At 33.1% G+C, this 26,234-nt stretch overlaps 2 protein-coding genes across 4 annotated transcripts; one reads left to right on the top strand and one right to left on the bottom strand.

The window, feature by feature from the left end:
• The first annotated feature begins 16,341 nt into the window (after nucleotides 1-16,341).
• Nucleotides 16,342-21,196, top strand: LOC139857301 (zinc finger CCCH domain-containing protein 34-like). Of its 2 annotated transcripts, XM_071846038.1 has the most exons (8): nucleotides 16,342-16,736; nucleotides 16,891-17,027; nucleotides 17,239-17,304; nucleotides 17,888-18,010; nucleotides 18,573-18,884; nucleotides 19,259-19,564; nucleotides 20,425-20,754; nucleotides 20,871-21,196. In XM_071846038.1, the coding sequence occupies exons 1-7, from the start codon at nucleotides 16,670-16,672 to the stop codon at nucleotides 20,752-20,754; spliced, it is 1,341 nt and encodes a 446-aa protein (XP_071702139.1). In that variant the 5' UTR covers nucleotides 16,342-16,669; the 3' UTR covers nucleotides 20,871-21,196. The 2 variants fall into 2 exon arrangements, with proteins under 2 accessions (XP_071702139.1, XP_071702137.1); XM_071846036.1 differs by having other exon boundaries at nucleotides 20,425-21,196.
• Nucleotides 21,197-22,958: 1,762 nt separating this feature from the next.
• On the bottom strand, nucleotides 22,959-25,391 carry LOC139858661 (uncharacterized). Of its 2 annotated transcripts, none has more exons than XM_071847495.1 (5): nucleotides 25,167-25,391; nucleotides 24,727-24,881; nucleotides 23,777-23,835; nucleotides 23,604-23,702; nucleotides 22,959-23,316 (listed from the first exon to the last, which is right to left on the bottom strand). In XM_071847495.1, the coding sequence occupies exons 1-5, from the start codon at nucleotides 25,274-25,276 to the stop codon at nucleotides 23,308-23,310; spliced, it is 432 nt and encodes a 143-aa protein (XP_071703596.1). In that variant the 5' UTR covers nucleotides 25,277-25,391; the 3' UTR covers nucleotides 22,959-23,307. The 2 variants fall into 2 exon arrangements, with proteins under 2 accessions (XP_071703596.1, XP_071703597.1); XM_071847496.1 differs by having other exon boundaries at nucleotides 23,604-23,699.
• Between the last annotated feature and the right edge of the window lie 843 nt (nucleotides 25,392-26,234).

The raw sequence follows: 26,234 nt of genomic DNA, 5'->3' as shown, positions 1-26,234 counted from the left end.
TAAAGGGTTTACTATAATGTCGACTTTAAATCCTATACTGACAAACTCTTTGCTTATTAAGCATGTGTGTTTCTCATCAATTTATCTTTTGAAACAAGTGGCCAGATCGACAACGGAGACGCAGGATCCTTTTGGTTCCAATATAATTGGAGACTGTTCGGAAAATCCAACAATCAAGTTCGTGTATAATTGTCTTTCTTAGACACCACTCCAGAATCCCAGATATCTTGACAGAATCAACAATTACCTTAACAAACAGAAAATTAAGTCCCCGGCAGTGGCGCCAAAAACTTACTCCCCCTATGATATGGCCAAAACAGACGGTTTTATTTATGCAGTGTCGTTAGGTCGAAAAACGTCAGAATCGGCTACCAAGAGGGAGTAATGGTTTTATTATTTAAATTGAGCAGGGTTTCCTAGCTATAATTCACCAACTTGTCTTCCTTTTAACGAGTAAGCGGTAAGTATAATTTAGGTTCGTATTTTTGTATGTTTGTTCACTAATGTGGGACAAAATTGCGTAAATAGTTAACCCTAGTGACACATAGTGATAGATTAAACTTAACTAAGGTAATACAAACTATAAAGATAAAAAGGGGTAGGTATGAAGAATAAGATATTGATGGAGAGTTGTTAAAAGAGTTTAACTTCCTAGAATGAACACTAAACCTCAATCAACCGGGCGATGGACCTAATCGATTTGTCACTAAGAGTTTAGGCTTTGAAGATTCTGGCTAAGACGGATATCCCTACTCCTAACGTTAACCTCAAAGGGTTTAAACGACCTTAAGGATGGAATCCTAGGGACATGAATAAAGTGGTATATCTCTAAAGGAAAGTCTCGGCTTTTCTTAATCCTAGTTAGTTTAATTACAGTAACATTCCTCCACTTAATACTAAGCTATACCTTAACATTAACAGATGTGCAATCTTAGATATCGTAAGGTACTGTTAATTGGATTAGAGGTCTCTGCTTTGCGATCACTTACTCAACCCCGGATCATCTTACAACATCTCAAGAACGTTGCTTCTGACGCAAATCAAGCTTTTGAGTAAGCGAGTGTTCACTAAACTCTATATTGCCTACTCTAATCACAATCTAAATGGGCAGCTCTCCTTAGACCATAAATGTTACGACCCAACCAGTCATTTCCGGCCCATAAAAATTTTTCATTTTTAATATACATTAAATAACACTTTAGATCCCATTACACATTTTCCAAAACATATTTGTTTTCACATTACGTCTAACGACTTTAGTAAAACGTACATTACATAATTAAATCATAAACTGGGTAATACTCATGACCCATTTGACTAAACCAATATACGTCACATGACCCGACTAGTTACTTAACACAAAACCGAGGATGGTGATTGGGACTACGCTACCCAATCCTAAATCGAGTCCAAAAGCAAGATCTTCTAAAGCAAACTAGCCAAGATCTCTAATCCCCACGCTTACCCGAGCCGCCATCACGCGAACCTATAAAAATATCAACAACGAGAGGGTAAGCTAATGCTTAGTGAATGTAAAGGTACTATACACATACATATGCATAAAATGACTACGCATCACCAAGCACAAAAAGTAAACACATACCACCTCCGCATGGTAAACAAGCTACAAAAGAGCACATACACAAAGTAGCTACACGCTACGTAATCACCAAGCTAACGCCACAAGATTAGCTACAACACAACAATAAGTATATACGCGTATACAATAAATATAATCAACAACATCAATAAGGTTAACCCCTTACCCTAAACCACATGAAGGTTGGCCGAACTTCACGCACCTTAGTGAATCCGAACTTCACGTGACTCACTACCTTCAAACAACTTGACTATTAAGGATGGCCGAACTTCACGCGCCTTTATGAATCCGAACATTACGCGACTCATACCTTAGTCAAACATCACAATAGGGTTGGCCGAACTTCACGCGCCTTAGTGAATCAGAACATCACGTGATTCACTACCCGAATCATCTCCACGACAAATGCTAGCAAAACCCATCGCCAAAGGGTTTATCCAATACGCTAGCCAATCACAACATCAAGGGTAGTAACCCAAAACGCATAAGCGTATCACATGGACCCGAAGCACAAGAGGAGTCCATTCTCTCACACAAACATAGAGTAAACCCGAGCAAGGGTCACTCTACACACACGCACCCATCATATACATACATACACGTATAGTAAATTTACACTCACCTTAAACGCCTCGATGAAGTGCAATCCAATCTCGAAACTCCCCAATAGAACGTACCTAGTCCATTTATCACATAATCATCAATACAAACTCATTTGGACTCTCGACCCGCCCAAATGAACAACAAGTGCAAATCACACCCTTTTGCACTTTTAACGCTACACGGAGGTCCGAAACTAACGAGACTAGTTCCAGCGTTCCCGTAATACCCAAAGACACCACATTTAGCCATTAAACTCATACTAGTTTGCATATTCGCCCAAAACCCATTTTGACCCTTAACAAAGTCAAATTCTATCATTTACAAGTTTTGAATTCAAAACGCCACCAACACAAGTTTATACTTTAACTTAACTCATTTTAAGTTTATAAACTCAACTAATTCGACAATCGGGCCACAATCATCATCAAACCCTAATTTTGACTCTATTCAAAATTAGTCAAACAAATGAACGCAAAAAGGCTTCCATTTCATTAATAATCACTAATACTAGTGATTATTCACTCTTTGCAAGTCTTACATGTTTAAACTCGCTCCCCAAACCCAAAACCGCCTTCAACACTTATAAACCCAAATTCCTAGTCATCATCTTCATTAACAACTAGTTGGGTTCCATTTATGAACTTACCATCAAAAGCCCTAAATTTAGATGATGAAAACGAAAACGAAATTCGGAGTTAGAGCTTACCGCTAGTATCAAATTGTAGCTAAGAACGAGGAGAACAACATTACTTCTTGCTCCAAAGATCGAATCCCGCTTCTTCTCTTCCAAATCACACTTTGAATCATATGGAGTTTTGAAGGAAATGAGAGAAAATGGAGAAGAAAAAGAAAAAGAAAATAAGAAAATGAAATGAATGGACCAGATTTGGGGATATAATCTGTTCCATACGCGAAAATACCAAAATGCCCTCACCTCCCCTTTAAAATTGCGAAATTCGGAACCAGTCACCCAGTATCGCCGCGCCACGGCCCTCTTTCCTCGCGCCGCGACCACCAGCGTGGTCTGGTGGTTGTTTTGTCGTGCCTCCTGATCTGGAATCCTTTGAAATGTCGCGCCGCGACCAAGCTCTCCACACCGCGACCAGCAACACATTTTGATCAGTCTTCGCGTCCTCGAACAATTGCACATGTACACGCTTCGTTCTCTTCATATATGCAATGTACATGCCCATTAAAACACTTGTTACACACTTTGATCACCCTTCTTACATATACGTCCCAACTCGCATATTATTTCGTTAAACCCACCGTACGCCACCTATATATATATATATATATATATATATATATATATATATATATATATATATATATATAACACGTATACATCTATACATATTCATCATACGTCGCTTGTACTCTATATACATGTACAATGTATATACATTTGTAATACGAAGAATATATAATATACGTATACGTACATTTTCCTATATATATGTATATATATATATATATCGTACGAATATACGGATCTTACAATAAATGGTTAACCGTACTTAGGTACTATATCCCTATTGTGACGCTAAGCACACATACCTACTTACCTTGTATCCTAGGGTTGATCAGATCCTAAAAATAGGTTATAGCCACGTTAGTTAATGGAAAGGGTTGTCCGTAAATTTGACTTCTAAACCGTCAAGGTTTCAGCATAACAATAGCATAAGTTTCAGATAAGATATTCAACACATAATAAACATTTATAACGGATAGACAAGCATGCAAGATGAAAGCAACTTAAAGTAACAAAGTAACTTCATTAGATTAAGGAAGGCGTTCATCGTTTACAGACGAAATCTGAACCATTATAAGTGCTGACATCCTCTAGACCACTCCTAGTACAATCTTCGGCGTTCGCCTCCGGGTACTTAATTTCTCGCTCGGAGGTGAGAACGCCTTGAAAGCTTCTAGTGAGAGAAAGTGTATTGTACTGAAAGAGTGTGAAGAGGTGTGTGAAAAATGGATGACAAGTGTCCTTTAAATAGATTTGAAATTTGTTGTCATACGGCTGGCTAGCCGTATGGCCTGCCCGTATGACCATGCAAACCATTTGTGGTGCCCGGATGGCTGGCAGGCTGTTTCCCATGCCGCAAGCCGTATGGCAGGCCTGATGGCAAGCCGTATGGCTGCCCTGGTTTGCTGTTTTTGCTGGATCGTAACTTGGTTTCCGGGGTCGTAACTTGTCTTTCACCGTTTTTGCTCTAGAATCTCCGTTTTAGCTCCGATTCTCCTGATTATTTTTTCAACGTCTTCGTAATTACTAAATCTACAAAATCAACCGACAAATTGATTATTTTTCCATTAAAGCTTGGAACTTTATTATTTTCGGGCCCTAATATCGAGGTAAAAATGTGACTTTTTAGCCGATATCAATACTCTGTAAGCGATCGTAGTTATACTTTTATGATATTAACTATCCCCGTTATGGTAGTTTAGTGGTTGAGAGACATATAGTATAAAATGAATGTGTAATCATTAGTTACTCAATTTTCTTCATATTAGCCGTAGAATCGGTCGTCGAAAGCTGCCAGAAGATTGATATTACCATTTGATGATCAAGCAGGGCGAATGTACGTTAAGGGTCCTGGGGTCCCACGACCCACTATATTTGAACTTTTTTAATAGATATCGATCAAATTGTACATGACACCACTAACTCATATATTTGTGGGATATATGGTTTTTTAAAGGTAAACAACTAATAAATATGAAGAGTACTTTGTAAAAAAAAATTAGGACCAAAATGAATTTTCATTTTAGATTCGTCGTTTTGATCAAGTGACCTATATGACTATTCATAGTGCTGGCGGTGAGATGACAATGTGATGGGGTATTTTTTGGGTGTTGACGGTGACGTGGCAAAGGTGATGGGAAAAAAGTAATTGGGAAAGGGTTCCTCATATATTCATCATAATATATCCAAAACACACCTACAAGAGTTATCTGGACACATTGCCGATGTCTTCTCAATCATTTGTAAATACGCATCAAACATATCGGTAAGCGAAACATACGTCAATTGACGTAAGATTGTTGTACGCTATTGTAATGTGTTAGAACCTAAACGACAAAGTGCACTTGTTTTTTGTAAAAAGAATTGAATAATCGGGCATAGGCTCAGTTGAATAATTTTCAATATCATGCACGTTTTCAAGAAATAAATGATGATGCAATCTAATGTGTCTTTTAAATACATTTGGAGGATACTTTGGTGTATCGGAAAAGTAGTTGTCCCATAACCGTTCAACAACACCATCCTATCTTTATGAATATAGATTCGAGACCCGAGATGGTCTTGTACTAGAAATTTTACCAGCTTTTCGATTGAGTTCTTCGGAGTATAGTCGCAATATATTTACCAAACTTTCATCAGACGAAGAATCACAATGTGTGCAATTGATTGAATGATTATTCGTTTGTGAATATGTGAATTGTTGTTGAGTGTAAAAAACGAACATGGCAAGTTACCGGGTCGACCGTTAGATCCAATGCTTGTTAATCGAGAGAAACCCTTACTATCGATCTTGTGCATCTATGGCTCTTTGACATAGTAAGGCAGGAAGGCGAGTTGGGGAGCTCTACTAAAGCCGACCCGAGAGAGGCCTTAAACCGTCAGTCTAGAAAGTAGTAACTTCGTTTTATGGCCGAGTGGAAACCTTGACCCGAGCGGAAGCGCGATGTCTCTGGAAATTCGGGATCGTAAATGGATTCGAGGTTTTGTTATTAGCTCTTATTTGTGGTGCATAATTTCGTGGAGTGGAAATATATAGTTAAAAAGAGAATTAATTATTATTATTAGTTTAATACCAGCAGTCAGATTATCGTTTTATTTTTTTAATTTTTAATATATATTATTGTTTGATTACATAAACCAATCAAAGACCGCCATGTCATGACGGATCTAGAAATAAGAGTCCCTGGTGCAACTCCTCAATATACAATAGATCCACCCCTAACGCCATGTGCACAACACGCCAATGAACGAAGGGACGCAACATGTCGCAAATTTTATCAGCCAGCACGTTGTGCTACCGGCGTGCTGATGGGCTTGGTGGTGTCACATCAACGGTGAGCACACGCGTTAAAATCAGTTTAACGGCAAAAACACAAGTACAAACGTATAATTTTTATAATTAGTTGAGTGTAAGATTGAAATTAGTAATTTAAGTGTAATTACACATACCCATACGGAGAAAGCTTTTTGTCGGTTGTTCTTATTGTGGGACTAGACATTTTATAGAATTTTCAAACCAATCAATGCTGAATGAATTGAATTGATGTGATCTTTCTTTGCGGTTCTCAATTACTTCGCATTATAAAATGTACAATCCATTAATTTGGAAATTAGTGTATGTTTATTGCTCCGTATTCGTTTGCGGTTCTTTTCTTCCACAACGGATAAGGCGGTAAACTTTATAAAAGTTAATGGGAAGCTTCTCAAACTGTGTTCGAAGAGCAAAATAGTCTCTCTTGAGGCGAACAAATTGGGTGTGAATTGAGGGTCGTTAAAATAAATTATCAATTGATGCCAAAAAATTGCCGTTCAAAAATAAAAAATTGGGTGTGATTTGAAGTTTCGGGTTCTTTGTGGCTTAATTTAGTATCAAGGTCTTTTTGTTGTTTGTTTTAGTAGTTTGTATTGGTTTGGTTTGTGTTTCTTGAAGGGGCGGTACTTAGTCTATGCCGGAGGGGTGCTTGTCCTATTCGGTTTTGAAAAGAAATTACACTAAAAAAACTATTAAAAATAGGGTTTTTTCCTGTGTTTAATCCCCTGTCACTACTTTTACATTTCCTGTAATTGGGTTCAAGTTTTCCGCCACTAATTTCTTGTTCTTTATCTTAGTGTTTGAGGTTGTTAGTTTGATTTGTTAAGCTCGTGGCCGGCTAGATAGCTATTACTACGTAGTTTGTTAAGGTTGACGTTCGTTATCTAGCTTCAAGATTCGTTTGGGTCCTTCTGCTTAGGTTTGATAAGTTCTTTCACTTTCTTGAAAGCTTCTTATTTATAAAGTTTCATTTTTTTCAATAAATAAATAAATAAAATCGTACCATCAACGTACTAATTGTCATTGGTCATTTAATATACGGAGTAATTGTTTATAACCGACAACTCTAAATAATTTATATGTTTCATCTCGCATGTATTGTATGGAATGCATTGTCAACCCATCTTGCACATATTATATATAGTCTTTCCTACGAATCAGTTAATACTTTTTTTAAAGCAAGAATACTCGAAATTTAAAGTGTAATTTAACCTTTTCAAGATAATGTAGTGGTTGCGATGAGATAGTCGAAAACAATCACGGAATAATTCGATTACGTTACGTCATTCGAGTAAATATAACAACACTATCTTCGAGTAACCTCAACATAATACGAGTAACATATACTCCCTATATACCATAATTAAGATATTGACGAATTGTCTAATTAGTCCACTATTTAATGAAATATTTTAATCAAAAGAAATTGTTATGAAAATAATTAATAAATTAGTTGTCATATTTTTTTTTCGAAAAGCAAGGTATATTAAAACCACGAGAAGAGCCCATAAAGGGGCTTAACCTTTACAAGAGTTCACGAGCAAAAACGAAAAACACGAAAAGATACAATAAGAGACACGAGTTAAACGAAACACGACAAGTTGCGGAGAGCGCAACTAATAGCTAAATATACACAATCATCAAACAAAACACGACCAAGGATCCGTGATCCATAGGAGCCAATCCATCTTCCGATTTTTGATACGACCCGAAATCCACTCAAAGGATTTTAGTTGTATTTCCATCAAACCCGTCGGACCATTCCAACATGCGTTAGAGAAGACCTTGTTATTGTGATTATTCCATATCATATAAGCACACACCCATTCAATACATTGACGTATACTCGACCAAAAAGTAGATAAGGACCGGTTACACTTGCCCCGAAAGGCTTCATTTATACTAAGATTTGTGACCGACCCCAATCCCCACCATTTATAAACTCTTTCCCAAATTTTCATTGCATGACGACAAATAGTTTCAACATCATCAATTCATCATCACATAACGGACATCTAACGGAATCAAGATAAATACCTCTTTTATCGAGTTCAGTACGAACTGGAATCCGTCGTTTTAATACCCGCCATATGAAGATGAAAATTTTTATAGGCATCAGACCATTGCGAATTGTTTCATCAAGGTGGAACCGCACACCAATCAGCTTGTTATCAAGAATGCTCGACAATTTTTCGTTGTAAAGACACCGTTAGTTGACAATTTCCATACCCACTTATCCAAGGCCACGTCATTTTTAATGTATGTATTCAGCATATCAGTTAGCGAAGTAAGATCAGCAGCAGCTCGTCCCATAGGTGTATGCCTCCAATTCCATGAAAAACACGTCCATGCTCGTTCCAAATAACTCTATCTCGTACCTTGCAACCTTGATCATCTCTAAATGGTAAAGACGTTTGAACTTTTGCTTTAAAGGAGTGTTACCAACCCACGTATCGTCCCAAAAATCTGTCCCAGCGCTGTCACCTATTAGCCTTGCAAATGATTTGCAAAACTAACATCCGAATTTTCGATCATAGAACCTGCACGCAAAATATTGGACCAAACGTTACTCGCCCCATGTGACCCGTTAAGGTTTGAGGGAGAAATTAGCCCAATAGTGCCGTAAATGCTTTTAATAATAGAAACCCAAAGAGCATTTGATTCGGTTTTGGCTCTAAAGCCATTTACCCAAAAGAGCTAAATTTTTCGCCCGTAAAGACCCGATGTTTAACCAGCCCTCTTCGTAAGGAAGAAGAGATTCCTCCCATTTAACCCAAACCAACTTTGCATTTTCACCCGTCCCTCCCCAAAAAAAGTTTCTCCTAATACTCTCTAATTTATTTATCACACTCATAGGGGCACGAAATAAGGAGAAATAATATAGTGGTAAACTACTAAGAACTAACTTCACGAGAGTCAACCTTCCACCATACGTGTGACGACCCGGGAATTTCCGACCAAATTTAAACTATATCTTTATATGATTTCGACACGATAAGCAAGTCTGTAAAGTTGAGTCTCAAAACTTTTGAACTATTTTTATGAATTCAATTTGACTTTCGACTACTCCCGACGATTCACGAACCTATAAATGTAAACAGAAATGTACATATAATTAACTATACATATAAATAATCATATATTGTAAAATAAATATAGTAGAGAACTGATAAGTAATTTAATTATTATGGAAGAAAAATTAAAATAATTAAAATTTGTTATTAAATGATTTCAAACATAAATTGCCAACGATTAATAAAGTATTAAATGTATAATGTTATACTTTGAGTTTAAATTGTTTTGGTGAATATTATTAACACATTTATTTAAGTAATGAATCTGGATATGTAAAACATAATTATATATAGTAATTTGAATATTTATATGATACATAAACATGATTATTACAATATGTATATTGATATATATATATATTTATATATATAAATATTCAATGTATGTTATCATATATATTATATGATAAATACATAACTAATAAATCGTAATATTGATATATATAATTACAAGTTAAAGTATAAGTTATTATGTTAATAAATATTACTTTCATTATTAAAATTGATATCTAGTATTACTAAATTTATCTTTGTATTTAAAGTTTATTATCTTTACTATTAATATTATCATATCATTATTTTCTATTACTCTTTATTAATTTGATATTAATATTATTATTAATTATTATGATAAACATTAACAGTATTATTAATTTATTATTTGTAATATTATATCATGTTTAGTATTAATGTATTTATATCTATTAATATTATATATAAAATCGATTTATACTCGAATCTGTTATCTATCTCAATCCCTTTATTTATTTTTCTTCACCTCCTTCTCATAATTTCGATCCTGTCTGATCTCTATCGATTTTATTCCCATTAAAAACGAATTCGGTTAGCAATCGTAATCGGACTTTAGTATTTTTTTTATTTTATATTCTTTACTGTCCTTCATTTTGTCCAAGCATTATCAGTCGACAATCACAACTATGATATAAAGTAATATGTTCCAGAGGATAAGAATCATTCTATAACCACTACCAATGTCAATTATATCTTCAAATTTGGAAATTTAAAAGAAAAAAATATATGAAACCCGTCAACACCCCGTTCTTGTGCTCAAGAATCAAAAAGCTTGTTTTCGAATCAAATTGAAAATCTAAAATTGTAGTCTTGTTAGAAATTGCCTACTCAAACTTTCTGCAAAATTACAAGTTCCAAATCATCCTAACGACTTCGAATTTTTAAGTCAAGGTTTTAATTTGAAAAAGTCAACCCAGTGTTCATTAATCAAATTCGAGTTTATTGTTATGTTTCAGATTCAATTGAAGGTTCAAAACATTTCCTGGAATGATTTAAAACTTTTTTCGTGTTATAACCTTCAGTTAAAACACCCTTGAATTCAAAGTTTGATTTTATTTTTGTTGATATAAACAGCGACGAGCACTTGTGTTGTTTCTTTTTATTTTTTTTTTATTTTTTGTGTTTGTTAATCCAATTAAATTCAGATAGGCGGTTATGTGTTGGATACGAAGTTATAAAACTAACTGGTGACCCAATTGATTCGTTGTTAATTGATTTTGGTTGTGTGAATTAAGTGAAGAAGGAGAAGTAGAAGAACACAAAATAATACGGTTTAAAAATATAATGTATGAGTATAATTTCAGAAAAACAATGTCAGAAGAGTGGTGTTGAGTGTTTGACGGGTAGCGAGGGGTCTCGGGTTCGAACCCTGGCAGGGTCACTGATAAGGCTAAAAAGGAACATATATTTCATAGCATTATTCCCCAAGAAAGACAAGATTTTAGTTGCAATTGTTCCATTTTCAAGTAATATTCGTTTATATTTAATAAGTGCGAAGACAAAAGGCGAAAACGACGAATTGAAGACGCAAAGGTCCAAAAAGCTAAAAAGTACAAGATACAATAAAAAAAGTTCAAATTATTGATGAGGAACGTCTAAAAACGACAAGAGTACAAGTTACAAAACGCAAAGTACACGATATAAAATTGTGCGAAAGGACGTTCGAAAATCCGGAACCGACACATGAACCAACTTTCAACGCTCAACGCAACGGATCTGAAAGTACAAGTCAACTATGCACAAGAATATAATATAATATTTAAATAATTCATAATAAGAATAATATTAAATATTAAAAAGTTGTTAATTGAGCATAGTTCAGGGGTCATAAGTGAAAATTTCAATTTATCATTTGCCTATAAAAGGCCATCTAAATCGATGATTTAGATACACCTTTTCAATTCTCTTTCTTTGTAACATATATATTTATATTTATAATATTAATTTTAATTTTAAGTTTAATAATAATTTTGGGGTAGTGTAACAAATGTTTAACGGGTTTTAAGTCGGAACTCTGTCCGTGTAACGCTACGCTATAAATAATCATTGTAAGTTATGTTCTTCCTTTTTAAATTAATGTCTCGTAACTAAGTTATTATTATGCTTATTTGAGCCGAAGTAATCGTGATGTTAGGCTAAAATATTAAGATGGGGTTATTGAACTTTGGACCATAATTAAGGTTTGGGCAAAAGACCGACACTTGTGGAAATTGGACTATTGACTATTAATAGATGGGGGTATTGTCTAATTGAGTGACAACTCATTGGAGTCTGTCGAACCTATCTTCAAATTAATTAACCTAATAATTAATAATGATTATGGTTGTCCTATTTAGTGACGTTCATATGGAATCTGTTATAATCATTTAATTAATCAATTGGGTTGGGTAATTGATTATTCATTCTGATCAAGTGGATGAATTAATATTCATAAACTAATTAAAACAGGGGTGGATTACATACAGTGATAACTGGTGTAATTGTTGACAGAAGTGATAACTGCGTCACAGTTTAAATCCTTAATCAGTTGAAATATTTGACTTCGGGTATAAGGGTAATTTGACGAGGATACTCGCACTTTATATTTATGACCGATGGACTATTATGGACAAAAACCAGATAGACGTATCAAATAAACCAGGACAAAGGACAATTAACCCATGGTAATAAATTAAAATCAACACGTCAAACATCATGATTACGGAAGTTTAAATAAGCATAATTCTTTTATTGTATTTCTCATCGTATCTTTATTTACTGTCATTTTATTACTCGCAATTTTATTTACTGTCATTTTATTTATTGTCATTATTTTACGCACTTTAATTATCGTCATTTATCTTTGCGCTTAAAATATAGAATCGACAAACCGGTCACTAAACGGTAAAAACCCCCCTTTATAATAATAATATTACTTATATATATATATATATATATATATATATATATATATATATATATATATATATATATATATATATATATATATATATATATATATATATATATATATATTTGTATTTTTACAATTATTGTGTGTAAAAAAATATAGTGTTATACTTCACGAGCTCCCTGTGGAACGAACCGGACTTACTAAAAACTACACTACTCTACGATTAGGTACACTGCCTATAAGTGTTGTAGCAAGGTTTAGGTATATCCATCCGTAAAATAATTAAAACTTGTGTAATATTTTGTAGTATTTCGTAGTAAAATTAATACTATTTCGTACCCTCACGCTACAACATCAGTCACAATATTCCTTTTTGGGCCGATTTTTTAGGTAGTTTACTTATCATCATTATTATTATTATTATTATTATTATTATTATTATTATTATTATTATTATTATTATTATTATTATTATTATTATTATTATTATTATTATTATTATTATTATTAATTGTTATTATTATTGCTATATTATTAATTATGGTTATTTTGTTAGTTATTATTATGATTGATATCATTAACTTCATTAATGTAAATTACGATATTATCATTATTATTATTATTATTAGTATTATCATTTAGAAAAGAAAAAAAACTAATAGTATTATTATTTCTAATATTATTATTATTGTATTATTGCTAGTAATATTATCATGATTATAAATAAGTTCTTTTTAAAAGAAATTATCGTCAGTAGTCTATAAATTAAACGCGAAGGTTAGAATTATTATAACTATGAATATGCAGGTTTTAATAATATCGATAAGATAATAAATATATAAATCTTGAATATAAATATCATTATGAAAACTGATACAAATTATTATTATTTTCGTGTATATCAATATTAGTATCATTTCTGTAATTATTAATAGTAACATAAGTATTACTATTAATAGTATCATTGATAGTACTATTATCGTTATTAGTATTGTTATTATTGAGAATTATTATTACTATTGTCATTTTTACTAAAAATTATCCACTGGTTATCATTAAAATTAATCCTAGTACTAAGTACTGTTATTATTAATAGTTAGTATTAGGATAATCATTTAACATTAATATTAGTATTATTAGTAATATGATTAGTAAAATTTCTACTAAAAAGCATCATGTTTATTAAAAGTACTATTATCATAAATATTTTTCAAACAAAAGAAAATTTTATAAGAATATATTTATTATAAAAGTATACTAATACTACATAATATTACGTTTTAAATAATATAATGTCATCTATATTGATATAACGTTAATTAAGTTATATATCAAATGAACATTATAATATATGATAAGTATTAATAAAATTATATATATATATATATATATATATATATATATATATATATATATATATATATATATATATATATATATATATATATAATCTTAATACAAAAACTAAAGATATATAAATTCGATTACAAGTATATGTATTAATGAATACAAATGATATAGGTTCGTGAATCCGAGGTCAACCCTGCATTGTTCAATATCGTCATATGTATTTTTACTACAAAATACAGTATGGTGAGTTCATTTGATTCCCTTTTACTCTTTACATTTTTGGGACTGAGAATACATGCGCTGTTTTTATAACTGTTTTCTAAATGCTTTTGAGATATATTTTTGAACTGAGAATACATGAACTGCTTTTATAAATGATTGACGAAATAGACACAAATATTCAAAACTACATTCTATGATAGAATTATTTGGATTCAGAGGTTCGATTTAGTAGTTAACGGAGAGATGATTTTGCATTGCGTACGCATTAGCTCCCGTTTTAACTACCATCGGCGGGATGATTTTGCATTGCACGCACGCACTAGCCCCCGATGTATTGTATTGTATTGTATTGTATTGTATTATAGTCGACTTTGTAGTTGGTAACGGAGGGATGATTTTGCATTGCGTACGCATTAGCCCCCGTTTCAGCTACCCTCGGAGGGATGATTTTGCATTGCGTACGCATTAGCCCCCGTTGTAAGAATTATATTGTATTAACTACCACGGTGAGATATTTTATCATTGCACTACGCATTAGCTACCGTTGGTGAGTTGTTTGAAAGGTTCCGAAGTTCTTCATATGAATGATTTTACAGCAGGAATAGACCTGCACAGATTATTTTCTAATTATGAGTATCTTGTGGTCTATCAAAATGATGAATTTTATTGTTTACGATAAACCTATGAACTCACCAACATTTTGGTTGACACTTTAAAGCATTTTATTCTCAGGTATTAAAGAAATCTTTCGCTGTGCATTTGCTCATTTTAGAGACATTACTTGGAGTCATTCATGACATATTTCAAAAGACGTTGCATTCGAGTCGTTGAGTTCATCAAGATTATTACTAACTCAATTATAGTTGAATATATTATGAAATGGTATGCATGCCGTCAACTTTCGATGAAATGAAAGTTTGTCTTTTAAAAACGAACGCAATGTTTGTAAAATGTATCATATAGAGGTCAATTACCTCGCGATGTAATCAACTATTGTGAATCGTTTATACTGTATATGAACGGGTCCTTTCAATACGAAACCAATCTTGCCTTCCAATTTGCGAGTTTCGAGTTGAATTTATATATTACGGGGTTCCAACTTTGAATTTTGCTCATGTTTTGACCAACCGGGAGTCCTAGATAAGTAAATGGAAATTCACCTACTTTGCATCCAACCCTTCTATCCATACAATCCACTTCACTATTTGAGACGCTCATCCCGTAGAGAACACTTTTATGAAAGTTAATTTTAAGACCCGAGACGTTCTCAAAACATTTTAAGACCTTCATTAGATTACAAAAGTTTTGCCTTTGCCAATCCCCAATAAATATCGTGTCATCCGCAAATTGTAACTGAGATATGACAATTTTGTCTTTACCCACTTCAACACCTTTAAAGAGCCCGACATCACATGTGTTTTTCATGAGATAATTGAGTCCTTCAACCGCAATAAGAAAGAGAAAAGGAAATAGTGGATCTCCTTGCCTCACGCCACGTTCGATGACAAATTCAAATTAATTGTCATATTGAATGTAATATTTTCACTAATACAAAAAGCTATATTGAAACTTTGATTTTTTGTTGTGATTTATCATAGGAAAAATATTTTTAAACAGACAAAAATAATAAGGTGGACAAGTTTTTTGAAACAAAAACAGCATAACGTTTTTCATTTATAAATTTTAACTGATATTTGATATTTTCACCATTGATTCTTGGTAATTCTAATACAGTAATATTAAATACTTGTAATGTACACGCAATAAATAACTGTAGTGTACATGAATTTAATATATTATTGCGTTGGATTATCAATCAAATTCAATAGTAAAAATATCATTGTAATATCCTTTTAAGTTTTAAGTACCAAGTTTAATCAAAATTTTAATAGACTTACAAAATTTTAATAAAGTAACTTTTTTCTTATTGAAATATACTAACAAAAAAAAAGTGTTTTGGGAATTGGATTTGAGAAAAGAGTCCAATAAAAAAATATGTGGTGATGTAAAGTCGAACACGTCTTAATGCACGTGTACCAAATCGAAAGGGTATTTTTGTCATATTCCCACACCATTCCCAAACAACTTTTTTTCCCTTTCCGTTTCTCTTTCACACACTCAAAAACACGCACATACCAACAACTCTCTTGTACTATCTGGCGCGTTGGTTAACTAACTTAAGTCCATTAAAACACCAAGAAATTGCATACCCACAAAACATCAACAAAAACCCAACTACAAAAACAAAAAAGATATCCCAAAAACTCAATAAAGCTACTCTCTTTTTCAACAAATAATATACATACATACATAACGTACATATACATACACATAAAAGATATAGAGAGAGAAGAAGCAAGTGTGTGAGAGAGAAGGGATCATAAAAACCTCTTCTTTCTCTCACTAAAAAAGGCGATCAAGAAAACCCCATTAGCATTTTGGGGTTTCACGTTTCAGTATATATTGTTGATATTTATATTTATATATACACATAAAAATATAATATATAATTGTAAATTTATATAGATTTTATTTTTATAACCGTTTAATGGAGATGTCACAGTCCGATCCGGTAACTGAATGGAACTCATCAGGTGGCCAAACAGGGCTCGAAGGTTAGTTAGTTATTTAGTTAGTTATTTGGTACAAACACTTGCATTATGATCATTTTGTTTATTATTAGAATTTTTATTTTAATTGTGAAGAAATGTGATAATTTGATTATTTGATTTTATTGTTGACTTGTTGTTGGTTAAATGGTAAATGCAGAGCCTATGTGGCAGTTAGGGTTGGGTGATTCATACCCTGAACGCCCAGATGAGGCTGATTGTATCTATTATTTGAGAACAGGGTTTTGTGGCTATGGTTCACGTTGTCGGTTTAATCATCCCCGTGATCGTAATTCGGTAAAAAAGTTTAAGCCTTTGCATTATTTATGATGTGCTTTTGTTGTATTTGTTGATAAAAATGTGAACTTGATCATGGGTATTAATGGATCTGTATGCAAATTTGGTTGATTTGTCAAATTTACATGTGTTGTGATAGATACATCAACATTAATGATCCTGTTGAATTGAGTAGTTGAAATTAAGGTTGTCGTGATGAATTTGTTGCTAGATTGTTGGAGCGATGCGGTTGAGTGGAGGGGAGTACCCCGAACGTATTGGTGAACCTGTGTGTCAGGTACGATTTTTATGTTTTAGATTAAAAAGATCCAATCTTGTCGAATGATTGTTCTTGTGATACATTGATTGTTTACCTTTAGTACAATGATGTTGCATGCTCTTTACTTTTAGTTACTTTTGTATAGTAGATTTTCAGATATAATAATCACTGATTTCGTCTTTATCACTGCACATAAGATAGGCATTTTCTAGTTGGAAGGTTTTGTTTGTTGTAAATTGTTGGTTGCAAGAGATGGACTGGTTTTTTTGGAGTACTTAAGATGCATGTCATGTTATTTGTTGTATGAAAAGTGATATCCAAATTAAATGCACAAAATTTAGTTTTTTGTTTAGTTCAAGTTTGGAATATGGAGTTTTGACATTTAGTTTTTGATAGTTGACAAATGTAGATTTGGTAAATCACTTAAAATGTTCGACATATAACCTATTATGTTCATAGACTCTCTTTATGTGATTGCATTAAGTTCTTATACAAGGATATATGTAACCTTTTGCTAATGTTGTATCTTGATGCTTGTATTATTATATTATAAAATTAAATAGCTCATGTGTGATTAGCATATATCTATTATATTTGTTAGTACTATATGCGAACGGGAATATGCAAGTTTGGTACTTCATGCAAATATCATCATCCAAGACAACAGGGAGTTGGATCATCAAGTACAGTGCCACTAAATATGTCTGGATATCCTCTCCGACCAGTAAGCTCCTTGTCTTTTTTTCCTAGTAATATAAGATGGCAAAATGGGTGTGTCAAATGGGTCGATTAGAAAGTCAAAGTCAGTAGTCCTGTTGGTCAAAATAGGTGTGACCAGAGAACGATATCATTTATCCAATGATTGAATCTTTTAGATGCTTGATCTGCTACATGCAGTGGCGATTCTAGGATCAAAATTCAATGGGTTCCTATACAATTTGAATGGTACTTTGTAATTTTTTTTCTTAGAAATGGCTATCTACTTCAATAAAAACCACTAATTTTAAAAATATATGGGGTCCTATCTATAAATTTAGTGGTGTCCTATACAATTTTATTAGTATTTTTTTATAAAATTTTCTTTTTTAATGGGTTCAAATGACCCCACTTGAATGTATGTGGACTCGCCACTGGCTACATGTAAATTATATTTAAGGGAAAAAAAAAATAACTTTTCAAATACACTTTGACCAATTTATAGGTAAATGGGTCAATATTGCTACCTCTATTTGTGTCTTCTTCATTCATTAAGTAACTTCACCCAACCTTAAAATTTGTCTTCACAGGGTGAAAAAGAGTGTTCATACTACGCCAAAACAGGGCAGTGTAAGTTTGGGGTCACCTGTAAATTTCATCATCCCCAGCCGACCACCATCGTTCCGCCGCCACAACCGCCACACATACCGACACCCGAATCTTTATCTTCCATGTCTTCTATTTTATATCCAAATATGCAGCCTCCTATGGCTGGACTCTTGGCTGAAAACTGGCCCATCGCAAGACCGTCTCTTCTTCCCGGATCATATTATCCCGGAACGTATAGTCAAGTTATACTTCCAACCGGAATGGTCCCTTTTCCCGGTTGGAATCCTTACCAGGTATCTAAAAAAACTTATCTTTTCGTTACTTTTGTTGAATTTTGCTAACGACAACCCTTAGGGCTGTCGTTAACTCGCTTTAAACAGTTTTGCATAGCAGTTACTTATTAATTTAGTGGTGGTGGTTACATGAATGTACAACTGTTTAAAGCGCATTAATGACAGCCCTAAGAGTTGTTGTAGGGTTGTCGTTAACGCGCTTTAAATAGTTTTGCTTAGCGGTTACTTATCGATTTAGTGGTGGCGGTTACATGAATGTACAACTGTTTAAAGCGCGTTAGGGCTGTCGTTAGCAAAATCCACTTCTGATTTATGTAGTTTAGTGCCATTAGAGTTCCTATGTTTTTGTCATAATTTATTTATTATCATTTCAGGCACCCATAAGTTCTAATACCCAGCAGCATACTATTGGAGCGGGCCCGTTTTATGCAATCACGTCTCATGTATCTCCTCCTGGGCCTTCATACACCGGATCCTACCTTTCGTTGCCATCATCTTCTGATCCTGCAAGTATGAAAGAGCATTCATTTCCCGAAAGGCCTGGTGAACCCGAATGTCAGTATTACTTGAAAACAGGAGATTGTAAATTTGGTTCTTCGTGTAGATATCATCATCCCCGTGAGTGGACTATACCAAAGTCTACCTTGGTACTTAGCCCGATGGGTCTTCCTCTTCGTCCGGTGAGTATCTCTATAACGTAAATTTCAACTTCATTTCGGAATAATTATTAAAATCGCGTTTTGTTAGAAAGTCATTCAACAAATTAACATCCAAATATGTTTTGTTAACAACTTGCCACCCTAATTCACACACACACACACACAAAGCGAAATGTCAGTAATTCATAAGATACGCTAGAAGACAAAAGTTTTTGGCAAAACTCAAGTCATCATTTTGCAATAAAAAGTCAATGTTTGAAGAAGAAAAAAATAATAAGGAAACCTCGCCAAAAGGTTAAAATTTCGCAAGGAAATGTCAATCTATAAAAAATGGTCAAAATACTTTGATTCGCAAAATGATGTTGCGGAATTCATTGTTGTTTTGTTAAAAAATAAAGTTTTGAGAGTGATTTTTCCTTGCTAGTTTTGCTATTCTGAAAATAGAACGTTATTAACCATCTTAAAATTACCTATTGGTTGGGGTCTCCTGATATCCTCACATTATCCTCACAATAGGTCTTATGTTCAAACCTTAGTAGTGGCAGCATATTTTAGGTGACCGTGAAAAGGGTCAGAAACGATCACGGGATAACCCGATTTGGCCGCATACATGATATAAGTAAAAGTGCTAACCCTCCGCCTGTAGCTTAAATAGAGTTAACCTTATCTAAAAAAAATATCTATTTTGCATAATTTATTGCTACTTTTTAGTTAATGGCTTTCTGAAAAGTTCTAAGTGATTTTTCCTTCTCAAATTATAGATATTGAAAGTAAAAGAAGTTGTTATTTGAAATTAAAATCTTTGCGTGGTTGAGTTAACAAATACATGTGATATTATGTTTATTTATATTTAATATTCTAACTATTACTCTGCATTACAGGGTGCACCTCTCTGTACACATTATAGTCAAAAAGGGGTGTGTAAGTTTGGGCCATCATGCAGATTTGACCACCCAATGGGGACCTTAAGTTACAGCCCATCTGCATCATCATTGGCCGACATGCCGGTTGCACCCTACCCTGTGGGCTCATCTATCGCCACTCTGGCTCCATCATCGTCTTCATCACAAGTACGGCTCGAGCTTATATCTACATCCAACAACGAAGTTGGTCTCTCCACCAGTATGCCTAGTAGTGGTTCAGGTGGATCAAATTTGTCAAAAAGCATGCCGCTTTCTGAATCATCCGGTGACGTTTCACATTCCACGTAGGCAAGTTGTATTAATTCCTTCACAATTCATGGACTCAACGCGCCGTTTTTATTTTTGTTTTGTTTTTTCATTTTTGGGTTTTTTGTTCTTACCTTTTAATAAATCAAAATCCCTAGGAAAAACGACGTATAGTGTCCCTCAATTTCATAAGGAAGACAAAACAACAACCTTGTATGCAAATCTATGTTTGTTGTACAGGAACACAACAAAGGATGAAAGCTGCTGTAATTGCTACTTACAAATACAAAAGTGTTCACATCTTCTTCTCCCCTCTTTTTGAATTGGGGCTGCTGTGTGTAACTGGGGAACTGGATTTAGTTTAGAGAATCGTATAGCGGTGCCTGTGTTCCAATATACTGTCGTTTGATACGATGAGATGCAAAGGATTATTTGAATAATTTATCAACTGTATACACCAACCAAACAATGAATATTTGTACTTGGGATTTTGTACAATTTCTCTTGGTCTCATTTTGGTTATTATGTTCATTGAAATGCTTTTTGTTTAGCTTTAAAGTGTTTACACATGTAAACACCAAAATAAGCTTCCTGTGATGAATGGAGTTTTGGTGTCTTTTATTAGTGGATTTAGATTAGATGATTTTTGAATGATCAAAATCTACCAATGCTGAGGTGTTTTATATTGTGATTGGACCAGTAAGTGCAATTGCTGGTCATAAAAAAAAAGTTATTATCTATTTTAACATTAACTAGTCATTTTTTTTAGATTTTATATGTAACCACAAGGTCGTCCACAATGTGAAGGTCAACAGCAAATGTAAGGATGATTTCGTTACTCTATACCTTTAAATTGGTTACTTTTGATCTTTATTCCAAACAACGATTCACTGCTGTTGTTGTTGTCGTCTTGTGGAATCCAATAACGGTGCTTTTAATCTAAGAGAATGATTAAATACTGAATAGTTCAAAATCTGAATTATTTAAAGGTTTCTATCGAACTTAATTTTGAACGACATTAACATGTTTAATAATCATTATAAATGGACTCTTTGTAGATGTAAAATTAATATATTAACCTTCTAAATGAATAGAAAAAATTATATAATTATTTGAAAAGTGTTATGAATATAATTATAGATGATATTAAAAGAAATGAAGGTGTTAAATAATTTAGAAAGTATTTAAACTCTAAATGGTTCAGCACACATTGTTGAATGGTTAAGCCTCATTTGTTATTCGAATGTTACAAACAAACACATTGAATAATAACGATTTAGCATTTGGTGAAATCATTCAATTAATAGGCAATTAAACGACCCAAAGCCTAAATTCATATATTGACTTTAGGAAAAGTAAGCTCTATATCGAAGAGAAAAAAAATACTATAAAACAATTGATATCGAATACTTAAATGATATAAACAAATGATATAAATCATCACAAGATAGCCCAAGTGGTTGGGACCCTGAGTTCCTTGCAAAAGGTCTCATATTCAAATGCTGTCTAGGATGAAGATATTGTGGTGACCAGTAATCTTGCTGGGTTGTATACATCATAGTATGAGATAGGCCAAACTGAGAAAAAAAAACTTCTACCTTTTACCTAATTGATGTCAAATACTTGAAATGGTTAGAGTAGTTAATTCTTGCTGTGATAATTAACTACTACAAACTTATATGGCGATTGAAGAAAGGTACCTACAACAAAATTAACCAATTATTGAGGACTGAAAATTGATTGAGATAGCAAGTTTCAATTTAACTCATACGGGTCAAGTTGGGACGATCAAGGGTATTCAATTGAAGGTTCATAATTCATCCGGAGCTCTTAATAAAGGTACACCGTACATCTATCCTAGTTAATGAAATGAGCGATACTGAACCTGACGAAGAGAAAACAACCGTAATTACGGCAGGGGAAAATGCTATGAAGGCAATGACCCCATTCGGGTTGATTGTAGTTGAAAGACCTTGTTTGTCATGGTCCAGATGTGTCTTTGAGTGTTCTTGGTTTGCCTTGCTTAGTCCTTTTGTTGATATGTAAGTTCTAGCTTGGTTTGTGATTGTTTGTGAGATCGCAAAGTGCACTTGTGATCGTTGTAGTTACTTGTACTTTTTAATATTTTTATAAATAATACTCATCGGGTAAAACCCTTTACCTAAAAAACTTTCAATTTAACTCAAATATAAGTAGAATAAGATAATGATTAACTACTACCATACACTTTTCAATTATCAAAGCCTTCTACCAACAGTTCATTTTCTTGTCATTTACAACATTTTGAACATCATCTTTAAGAGTTCACGCAATCACAGTTTTTCAATTTCCTTGCATTCATCAACTCTGGATTGATTTACTTTGCAAGGTTTGCGTGACCAGATAAATGACCAAAACAATGCAAGATGTTCACAAGAATAAAGTGGCTTTGTGAATTGTGGTCAATATGACAACAAACACAACTTGAATAAGATGCCATGTTACAAGAAAATGTGTTACTTTGAAGTATATAAACCAAAAACCCAATAGCTGTGTACTGAAAACCTCTTTTGATGGTAGAACAATGATGCGGACAAAAAGAACCCATTTTAGCATTTAGTTTACCTGTTAACATTCAAAAGTTTATGTATTTTAGCCAGATTCAAACTGATGATTAGAGGTTGCAAGTTGTCGCGTATGTTTTGTATAAACGGGTTAGAACACTGAATTAATTATATTTTCATATTGGGTGCATTTCAACGTGTTTCGGTTTTAACTAGAAAATTTGTTATTGTTTGAAACGTTAGAAATAGAACATAACCCATATGAACCCAGACATAAGCAAACGGGTCAAACTTGCAACCTCTGCAGCTAATAATGACTAGAATAAAACAAGAAAAAATAAAATGTACCTTCTGTTTTTTATTTTTCTTGTTCTTCTTCTTTTTACCTCTTTTCTTCTTTTTAGTTGGCTTCACTGTAAATTCTTCATCTTCTTCGATTATATCCTGCTAAATTACATAGCCATTTAAAGATGAAAATCACAAATTACAAAACATATCAACGGAGTGGATAATTGAAGCACCTCAGAGTCACCAAATGAGTTTACATGCTGAATTCTCCTTTCTGAATTAGAAGCATTGCCTGCAGAAAACGGAGAAACGAAAATCCACTTTAAAGGTGACAAAAAAAAGACCAGTATGGTAAGCAAGCTCTTATAATTATATATGTCGTATCAACTGCTATTTGTGATCAAAACTGCTCACACGAAAAAGATCAGCTTCTAGTCCAATAATTGGTTACGCTATGCATATAATATAGTAATGATTACACAGTTATAACACCAATATATGTGATCAGATAGAGAAATAAAACATAATCATAAAATTTGTTAACAGTATTAACAGTTACATTAACAGTACAGCACTATGCCAAGGTTTAAAAAACGGAAACGCGCCTCGAGGCGTTTCCCCTTAGTGAGGCGAGGCGTACGCCTCGAGGCGAACCGAGGCGTACGTTCGAGGAGGAGTTAAAAAATACATAAAGGCCATCAAGGCTTACGAGACGTACCGCTTCAGCAAAAAAAAGGGCATCGATGCGTACCGCCTCAGCAACAAAACGATCCGCCTCGGCATATGAGGAGTACGATTTTTAAAGGCCATCGAGGCGTACGTTTTAAAACGGGATTTTCCAAAAACGTTCCGAGGCGCGCCTCGAGGCGTACGCCTTGGCCGTTTTTTAAAACCATGCACTATGTATGAATAAAAATTATAAATCATGCATGTTCCAAAATCTTATAGCAACACTACTTTGCATATATGTTCATCATCACCATCATCAAAACGACGTACAGGTAAATACCTACTTATTGCCAGCATTAAAAGTTAAAACTCATGTTAACACTTCCTCTTTAATCTACAAGACTACATGTCATACATAAAGGCAAATAACTTTGGAGTAAGCAAAAGTTACGCGTTATATGTACACATAATCTCATATATGCACGCTTAGTGAAAGTAATACGAAAATCATTACTTGCTCTGACGGTCTCTTTGGCATTTTTGACCGCCAATTCAACAAGTTTAGGATTAATCGAAGATAATCCGCTTGGTTCCTGCGACTTTCGTTCGAGAAACTTTGCTAACGCAGCAGCTTTGTTAGTCTTCATTGGTCCTCCAGGGTGTGCCAATCTACAATACATTATATTATTCACATTATTTAATTATTTATTCCATTCAAGGCTAAATACAATTATTAATAACTCATAATTTTATCAATTCAATTGCATACACATATAACTTATCACAAATTCAACATATGCAAACACATATCAAGTTCAATAATTTAAAATCCACAAGTAAATCAATAAAAACAAAGTTTTGTCAGATCTCAATCAAAATCAACAAATCACGATAAAGTAAAATTAATATGTATGATTATAATAATTGTATATGATTCAGAATTTAAGAGTTGACCTAGATTGAGATCGAGAAACGGAAGAGGAGGCGGCGGATGGAAGAGGGGCAAATTTGCTACCACGAAGAGCTTTTCGTTCATCTTCTGTTAATCCATCCATTTTAATCATCTGCTAAACACCTGTTAATTGATAGTATAATTTAGTGTCACTGAAATCGGAGTTGTTCAAATTTTAGGGTTTGGTTTGGTTCAAGGTTTTGGATATATTATTGAATTGAATTGACTCGTCCCTCCAATTTTGGGGATTTTGGAATTCAACCTGAGGGCTTCAGTTTTAGGACCTAGTTTGTAATTTGTAAATGTATCTCCTGAAATACCTGTTTTACCCTTCAATATATTGATTTAACTTTTTTTACTAATAAAATTAAGTATTCTATCCGTTACAAAATAAATGTCACATATTAACTTTTTGAATTTTTTTCTCTCTCTCTCTATATATATATATATATATATATATATATATATATATATATATAGGGGCACGATCCATGGATAAGCTTAAAAGGAGTACAAACGGGATAAGCAAAATAAAATTTTTTTTTTTTTTAATTTTTTTTACATTCAGAAATCTGCATTAAAATGCACCTCTAATCAATTTTTTTTCATAAAAAAAAAGTTCAAAATCTTTCAAAAATCGATGATGAATGGTAAAATTAACCATTCATCGGGTTAATTTATCATTCATCTTGTTTACGATAAATGATAAAATTAATCAATGCTAAAAAAATCAGATGAATGGTTAAATTAACCATTCATCTGTTTTTTTATCATTCATCATAAACAGATGAATGGTTAAATTAACCATTCATCTGCTTTTTTTTAGCATTGATTAATTTTATCATTCATCGCAAACAAAAAGAATGATAATATGAATGATAAATTAACCAGATGAATGGTTAATTTTACCATTCATCATCAATTTTTACCATTCATCATCGATGTTTACCATTCATCATCGATTTTCGGACGATTTTGTTAAAAAACTTTTTAAAATTTTTTCGTTTTCTTCTATTTGCATATTAAAGGATCGTTTTTTTTAAAAAAAAAATTTGAAATTTTAATTATCC

The sequence above is a fragment of the Rutidosis leptorrhynchoides genome, chromosome 7 (assembly GCF_046630445.1).
Source record: "Rutidosis leptorrhynchoides isolate AG116_Rl617_1_P2 chromosome 7, CSIRO_AGI_Rlap_v1, whole genome shotgun sequence".
Classification (NCBI taxonomy): domain Eukaryota; kingdom Viridiplantae; phylum Streptophyta; class Magnoliopsida; order Asterales; family Asteraceae; genus Rutidosis; species Rutidosis leptorrhynchoides.
This window is presented reverse-complemented; position numbering and strand designations above follow the sequence as displayed.